Genomic DNA, 8,584 nt, shown 5'->3' with positions numbered 1-8,584 from the left:
CTTCTTTTCTTTGTGATATCTTAATAGATATTACGAAATAGTGGGGGAAAAAAAAAAAATAAAGTCAAACAGTCAAATTAATTCATCCATGTCCTGCTGTGCAGAGGGAAGGACACGGGGGCGCTCCGAATCCCGGGGCGGCCCAGCGGCGCAGCCTCACCGCTCGGTTTAGCGGGAACAGCTGGATGCTGCGGTGAGGGTGGGGATAAAAGCGGCGTCATTGGGAGCACAATCCCAAGGCAAGGCCGGAGCAGAGGAGCGGGCGGAGAGGCAGGCGCGGGTCCCAGGGCGCCCGCTGCACGCCCAAGCCCGGCGCCCGCCGGCCCCGCCGCCGCCCCCACACACCGAGCCCCCGCGGGCTCCGGCGCCCCCTGCCGGCCGCGGCCGCCCCGCCGTGCCCCGTCCGGGCTCCGCGGCCCAGGCCCCGCAGGAGCCGCCGCAGGCCGCGAGCAGCGCTCGGGCCCCGCGGGCTCGCACCGGCCGCTCGGCCAGCCCCGGCAGCGGCGGCGCCGTACCAGGACACGGTGTTCTGCCGCGGGAGCTCCGAAAGAAACCCAAACCACTTTCTGATGAACAGAGGAAGATCCACATAAACTGATCCAACCAAAGAAATCTAAAAAGTGCCAGAAGCCAAGTATCATCTTTCTACACAAGAATTATGGGTCAGAGGAAGGCCGGTTAAAAATAGGATAGAGGACCATCTTTGGCAATACAAAGAAGCCATGCAATAGGCATTACACTCACATAGACCAGGCGGGTGTTGTAGAAGCAAAGACCCTGCTCCCAGGTCCTAGACAGGCTCACAGCAACTGAGTGTCTCAAGAGTACGCAAACTGGATTTCTCTCAGGCCAAACTACCATGAGAAGCAGCCTCCAACCACTAACCAGGGCTCTGGTCCCCCCATTTTTACCATTTGCAGGCCTTCAGCTGACACCAACAGCAAGTAACAGTGGACTACAGTAAAAATCTTAGCCTTTGCCATCCCCTAAATCAGTGTGGAAGTGCTGCTCATCCTTTTTTGACATTGGCAACTGAAAGCTCAGCTGCTGCTTATGAACACAACAGTTACAGAACTTTTAATCTTTTTCACTGAGACTCACTTACTCACATTAAGAAAAAAAGAGTTGTTTCTCCTTAAGAACACTTGCTCTATTTGTGCTCTTCTCTCATTCTTAAATTGAGGCCTGAAACAGCTGTGGGTCAAGCCTCACAGACAAGGAGAAGAAAAGTTGCAGATGCTGTGTTTAGGTTTTATACAAAGGAAACATCCAATCTTTAAAGACCGAGGGCTGTCCAATCACCATTGTTTATGTTACAAATGATTTTTTCAAACTGTAAGGGATAAGATAATGTTGTCCCTGGACAAGTGTGAAATACTGAGAGAATGTCCTGGAGAGACAGCAGCTGAGTATTTTTAAACTAGTATCACTGTATCAAAAAGTGCTTCATGTAAGCACCGTGGTCATCAGGACTTCACCCAATGCTGCACTTGGCTATCAGATCAAGGATGGCAGAAAATTAGAAATGACTGATTAAACCACACTAGGTAAGGTATTTCCCTGTGAAGTATGATGAACAAAAATTATTGAGCACAAAGACAGTAAAAGACTGTTCTGGGCTTTGAAAAACATTCAAGAGAAGGGAAATCACTGATAGAGAAAATGCTTCAACAAAGACAAAACATTTTAACTGGAAAAGAGAGGGCATGTGGCACTTATTTATGTAAAAGCATGAAAACAGGGATGATGCTGGCAGTAAAATAGGAAGAGCTGAGGTTACTCTTTGCATAGCTACAAAAGACATTTTTTAAACACGAGAATCCTTCATTAAAGGATGGTTTGAGTAAACTTAAAATAGTCCTTTATAGGGAATTTGTGAGAATGACATCTTACGAAAATGTAATCGTGCAATAAATGACAACAAGTGAAAAAAGGTTCTTTTATTTCTCAGTGTTTCTCCACTGTCAATACTGTCCTTTTGCTGCAACATGTTGCAAAAAAACTCTCTGCCTTTTCCATTTTAAACAGCTACAATATTTACAGGCTGTTTCCAATAACACACGCAGACACATACACACTCACAGACACGCAGGTACATATATCCCTATCCCTGGCAAAGTAACCGTTTGCTGGTAGAGGCAATATATATTTTCATTGTCCATTAAAAACCAAAGCCATCCTCTCATTTATGCTCTACTCCCCTCTCCATTTCCTAACCAGCAGCTATTGTCAAGCTTTCAGGGGCATCTGTGTAAGAAGTTACATATCCAGCTATTTGATTGCCATCTTTCAAAGTTGTGGCCTAAGTGTACTGGGATTATCTATTCAAACTGTACATACCAGAATTCATAAAAATTGCTCATATTCAAATGTTCATGACCAAGTAATGTAGGTATACTCCCAAAATCTTTTGGGGCAGCCATCTTAATCACCTTTTTAGAAATATGCATATCATGCTAGGGTGAAACAAATCACATGCTTTACCTTCCACCAAGGTGTTATGTACCCACTTTTTTACTAAGGCACCAGGAATTACCAGTACAATTTCTGAAAGAGTCCAGCGCCACTGAATGTACTGCATTAGATTATCAAATAGCAAGCCAGACAAGAAAAGAATAGATGCCTATATAATAGGTATAAAATTCCTTAATAAAATTAAGTACATAAAACCTGTGGTCAGTCAACCCCAAATCCAATATAAGTTGAATAATATTGTTAATGGTAAGAAATGCAATTTATCCAGCTCCATTTTGTGAATGGAGACTTCTGTAATTGAGATAGATCTTTAAAGCAGTGTCTTTGTTATCTACACCCCTAGGTTGCATGGTGGCATGTGCATTATCAGAGAAAGCTGAATCAATCATAAGGCATCTCTTCCACTGCTTGCCCACATCCAGATAAAACTTTATGGCCTCCTGCCAAAGGCAAGGACCTGTGCCACAAGTCTTCATCTGTCACCTCACCAGTCATCCAGGCTTCTCAAAGAGTTCTTCAGTTCCCAAAGGCATTGTGAACATGGGATGAGGAATGACTGGTGGTAACTACACTCTTGACCGGAAAACTGACATCACCGCTCAGAAACATGCCAGATGTCCCAGGCAAAGTGGCTGTAGGGCCATTCAGCCAAGGAATTACCTCAAAAAACGATCAACCACCATCATCTTCCCCAAACTCTGAAACCATTTCACATATGCTGAACCATGAGAGAGATCCCCAGAATCCAGCACTAGTATCATACACTGCCAAGTAGCCCAGAAGTCTAGGTGTCATCAGTGGTGTCACATACACAGTTCTAGGTTTTTGTTTTAAACAGAACATTTTAAAAGATTTCACAGAGAAGTGAAATAGGAAGAGGGTTTAAGAAATCACGTAATAGCCATTTTTACTAACGAACATAATCTGATCCATGGGGTTTTCAAGCCCTTTTCTCCAACTGAGTGTTTTAGGGAAGTCCTTACATATGTACACAGATACCACCTCCAAAGAAATCTAAGAGAAAGAAAATAGACTGGGATCTTCCTGGAAGCTACAACAGGAGGACTTAACTAGAATGTTCTTATGGCAAGAGAATATCACAAAGCAAGTGGACAGAGTAAAAGCAATCATCTATATGGGTTTTCATGAAAATCTAGAAAGATCTAAAAAATTCTGCTCTGTCATAAGGTTCAATTCGGACTGACAGGACTCACTAGAAAATGCCCATCTTTTCCACCCTTACAACAGAAGAGTATTACACATCAAGACAAAGGCCAAGAAAATAAAAGATGAAATCATCTCCATCTAGAACAGAAGTTTCCACAGACAGATCTATCCTGTGGGGAGGTGTGCCCACATGGCCAAGAAGGCCAAAGGCCTCTTGGCCTTTATCAGGAGCAGTGTGGCCAGCAGGACCAGGGCAGTGATTGTCTCCCTGTACTTGGCACTGGTGAGGCTGCACCTTGAGTGCTGTGTCCTGTTCTGAGCCCCCCAATTTAAGAAGGACATTGAGATGCTCAAATGCGTCCAGATAAAGGGCAACAAGGCTGGTGAAGGCTCTGGAGCACAAATCCTATAAGGAAGCTGAGGAAGCCGGGCAGGAGGTTGTTCAGCCTGGAGGAGGTTCAGGGGAAACCTTATCACTCTCCACAACTCCCTGAAAAGAGGCTGTAGCCAGGTGGGGCTCAGCCTCTTCTCCCAGGGAACCAGTGACAGGACAAGAGGACACACTCTTAAGCTGTACCAGCGGAAGTTTAAGCTGGACATTAGGAAGAAATTCTTCACAGAAGCAGTGATTGGGCACTGGAATGGGCTGCCCAGGGAGGTGGTGGAGTTACCATCCCTAGAGGTGTTTAAGAAAAGAATGGATGTGGCACTTTGTACCATGGTCTAGTTGACAAGGTGGTATTCAGTCCTTTGACTCTATGATCTCAAAGGTCTTTTTCAACCTAGTTAATTCTGTGTGATTCTGAGTTAGAAAAAAACAAACATTTTTGTCACTTGCACACTGGAAACCAAACACAAACTCTGTACAAACCAAGATACAATCATATATGAATCTTAATGAGTTCAGGAAAAACTTTAAGGAGTTAATTTTCCAAAGCCTTATGGAAGAGTGAAATTTCAACTAGGTGGTTTCTGTTGAGCAGATCTGGAACAGGCATGAGCACTATGTGAATGGCTTCACAACAAATGTTAGCTGCGTACCTGAAAGGAAGTGTTCACCTTTTAGCTGTCCACATTAAAATCCATCTCCTGAAGGCAGCACACCAAAAACCTTATGATTTATAAAAAATATAAATATTCTTCAATTCTCTTTGCCCTTAAAAAAAGAGTCTCTCTCTTTCCCTGTCTGCTGTTTGCCAATTGAATTCCAGGCAGATACACATATGTGCTAAAATTTCCACACTAACAAGCCATTAATTCCAATCATGTCTATTACCAGCAATTCACATTGTCCTTACCTTGCCCCAAAGAGAGAGAGATTGTTCTGTCAGGGTTAACATACTGAAAGCTGTTTCAGTCAGGTTTAAAAAAAAACAAAGCAAAAAAACCTAAACTATGTTTTTTGGTTTTCAGTCATTTGTTTACCTCAAGGCTTCAGTCCACAGCAAAAAAAACCAACCCTGTGCAACTAATGTCAAATAGGGGCTTATTTTCAAACAAACTTCTCCCTTTAAAATGAAGCAATGTTTCCAATGATACAGAAAACCTGGAGGGTTAATTAATCAAATGGGTATTTACCTGAAAGGATGGACAAAGAATAAAACCTTAACTAAGAGGCCTTCAATTCAAAACTTACACATTTTCTTCATTCCTGATAGCAGCATTACCAGACCGCTACAGAAGTTTCATCTACTGTACTATATTTTCACGTATGCAGGAGATGAATTCAACTACTCTATAATGTGTACATATGATAAATAATTTTGCTGTTCCACATAGTTTTAAGGGTGGCAGATCTGTGCATTTATACCGTGATTAAATGGGACTGTGTATGAATAAACTGAATAGCAATATGCAACTCTAAGATGCACAGCATTTCGAGGACAAGTTTGCATAATCAATGATGCAAGCAAGGTCCCAGTATCACTTACTGGGAACAGTAACTGGAATTGAGTAGCTACCAGGCACACAGACTTACCCTTTCATGCCTAGATGGCATACAGTGACTCGAGTTGGAATACCAGCGTTTCTTAAGTAGCTGTTTCTTCCTTTTTTCTTATCCCATATAATTTCACTCTTACATTAGGTACATAATGGACAATGTTTCTCTGATGTCAGAGAATTAATTACAATAACCCCTGTGGTATATCAGAAGTCTCTTCTAGTTACAATACACATAAAGAAGTGGAAGTGACTGGGAAGAAGATGGCTGCTCCCAAAAGCTAGTACTGTATGCAATTTCCCCAGAGTCCTATATAATTACAGGTCAGAAACAGGAAACAATCACAACAGGTACATTTTTTTCTTACGGATTAAGAAAAGTGAGTCATAGGAACTGCAAGTCAAGAACAAACCAGTTTCCCTCTCACACTCCCATGATAGTTCTGAGTTACTTGTTTCCCTGAATACACACTTTTAAAAAAATACAATAAAACCTAGGATATGTAACACATGAATAATTCAACTTCACAGTTATAAATACTCAAATTACACTTACATAGAATATATAATCACAGAAAATAAAATTCAAGTCATAGAAAAGAATGAAGACTAAAGGGAAAGAAAAGGCAAGGTGGTAAAACTGATACAAGTTTAGGGCTGTGCCTTCTATAAAAGATCTTTAAAAGCAGAAGTCAAGTTTCGTTTGGTACTTTTTTTGTTTTGTTTGGGGAGTTTTGTTGTTGCTATTTTTTCTTTTAAAATTGGATAGAATCAAAAAATCCTTCAAGCATCCGTGAAGTAATCATGGACCTGCACCTCCCACTACGAAACTAAAACCACCGTGTTTGCCAGAGAAGAGCCAGTGAAACAACACAGCCAGCTCTGGGTGTAAAGAAGCAAAGCATCCATGGCTGATGAAGGGAAGACAGATGGAAAGTCATACTGGGGCCCACTTTAAAGCTAGACGTGTTGTACAGGCTTGAGGTACCACTGCCACCACAATAAAGTCTGATGTAGTACAGGGATACTCAGGTGCTTTTCTACACATTTGTTATTTTACCATTTATTGTGAAGAGGATGCAGCAAATGCACTTGTACGAAATACAGAACATAGAACCAAACCCATGGCACAGCCCTTACCATCAACATGTATATGGAGAGGGAGGGGATTAATCCCAAAGGCAATTTAAATAATGGTATTTTATATACTTATATTTATATATATAAATAAATGTTCTCAGCAATCTCAGGGTTGTTTTTAGTGCATTGCTGTAAAAAAATTAGTGCAGTTCTCATTAATGTTTAGCTCATAAGGAATAAGAATCTATACATCTGTTCAGTCTCTTCTTGCCACACCTGAAACCCTTACACTGTTTCACCAAACTGAAGGTTTGTAGTCAATTTCATTAAAATAAGGTGGATGAATTCCACGCACTCTGTGACAAGACATGGCAATTTTTGGCAAAACAATTAGAAAAATATGAGGTGCTCTGATCTTAGAACTGAAAAGTTTGTTGATTTAAAGCATTACGCAATGCATAACAAAATTTATAAACAAAAGATATGTCTCAACAAATCTATCCTTCATGCAAATGTTTCTTCAGCAGCTAACAACTTAAAAAATTTCTTACACTTGTTTATTTGAGGAAAGGGACTTAGACAAATCTGTGTTTCAAGTCCTTTCCTACAACCGGACCAAAGTTTCATGTCCTGGGAGCTGCTTCTTCTGGACCCTTCTCTCTTCCGAACCATTGGAGAAGGGGAAGTTTCAGTCTCAAAGAGATTTACACTTCAGCCCCAAGTTCAAGGACTCCAGTTTCAACAACAGCAACGTATTTATCTTCAATTTGAACCAGCAGGATGGTTTTATCTATATGTGACCGACTACTTGGATCTCTGCTGCAAGGCACCCAGCGGTGAATCACCTAGGGGGAAAAAAAACCCAAAGTATAATGAAATGTAAGCTCCAAAGAGAGAGCTGTCATATCAAAGTTGTGGCTGATATCAGATCAAGGATCAAGACCCTTACAGGGACGAAGGAGCAAAAACATAGATGCTATACTGACATAGTTGTTCATTTTTCAGTGACAGCATACCCCCAAAGCTGCACATTGAAGTATTTCTGAAGATCTGCAGCTTAAAATCACATTTAGGTCTTTTACAACCTAAATGCTTGTAAAAGACCTGTACGATCATTGAGTCCAACTGTGAGAATAGCCTCCTTACCTGAGAACAGCCAGTCTGATTTAGATTTGAGTAGGAACAAACAACTTGACCCAGATCAGAACCAACAGTTCATCCAAAGTGAGCAGCAATTGAAAAAAGTGCACACATACAGATTTGGGATATTTTGATGTTCTAATTATTATAACCTTAAAATACCTCAGTGTCGTGCAGCACAGAACTGCAGTTTACCAGGAGTCAGGTGTACACTACTGTTTCTTCCAAATTAAAGCCCTTGCCCTAATTTTGTTTCCTATGCACTGTAAATTCAAGGTTGATCTTCTAAATTAAGTTATTCAAAGATAATTTTAAATTATAAATATTACAAAGAAGGGGTTCAGAAACAGTGCTACAAATTACTGTACCATACTCCCTTGGATCTACAGAATTTAGGTATTTTGATCTGCTGCTTCCAAGGATCCTGCCTGATACTGACTGCCAGAAAGTCCCTTTTCATACAGGCCCTTGTATGACCTTGCACGTCTCTGCTCAGCTGCTTCCATAAAAACACACCCTTAACTTCTGGGTGCCTCAAAGGAACCATAAGGATGCTCCATTAACACAGGTCTAAGTATTGTCAGCTTCATAGAAATAGGATTATCTAAAATTTTCCAGCTGTTGGAGAAGAACCCTTAATTCAAGACAAAGTCAGTCAAAAAGCAAGTAAAACTAATTTTTACAAATTCCACGACAGTGAAGTTTTCAAGAGTCCTAAAGATATCAAGGGGAAAAAAAAGAAAAACAACCCCACAAGTTTTCCAAGATCAAATCCAAGAGA

The 8,584-nt window shown here is 41.2% G+C and overlaps 1 protein-coding gene across 9 annotated transcripts in view; it reads right to left on the bottom strand.

The window, feature by feature from the left end:
* Window positions 1-1,925: 1,925 nt before the first annotated feature.
* The window catches only part of PCNX1 (pecanex 1), a 90,628-nt gene continuing 83,969 nt past the window's right edge, over window positions 1,926-8,584 (bottom strand). For all 9 annotated transcript variants that reach the window (XM_039553268.1, XM_039553270.1, XM_039553269.1 and 6 more), the window contains one exon: window positions 1,926-7,508. In XM_039553268.1, coding sequence (XP_039409202.1) covers window positions 7,368-7,508 — 141 coding nt within the window. In that variant the 3' untranslated portion in view covers window positions 1,926-7,367. The remainder of the gene's footprint in view (window positions 7,509-8,584) is intronic.

This window comes from Corvus cornix, chromosome 5, assembly GCF_000738735.6.
Source record: "Corvus cornix cornix isolate S_Up_H32 chromosome 5, ASM73873v5, whole genome shotgun sequence".
NCBI classification, from domain to species: domain Eukaryota; kingdom Metazoa; phylum Chordata; class Aves; order Passeriformes; family Corvidae; genus Corvus; species Corvus cornix.
This window is presented reverse-complemented; position numbering and strand designations above follow the sequence as displayed.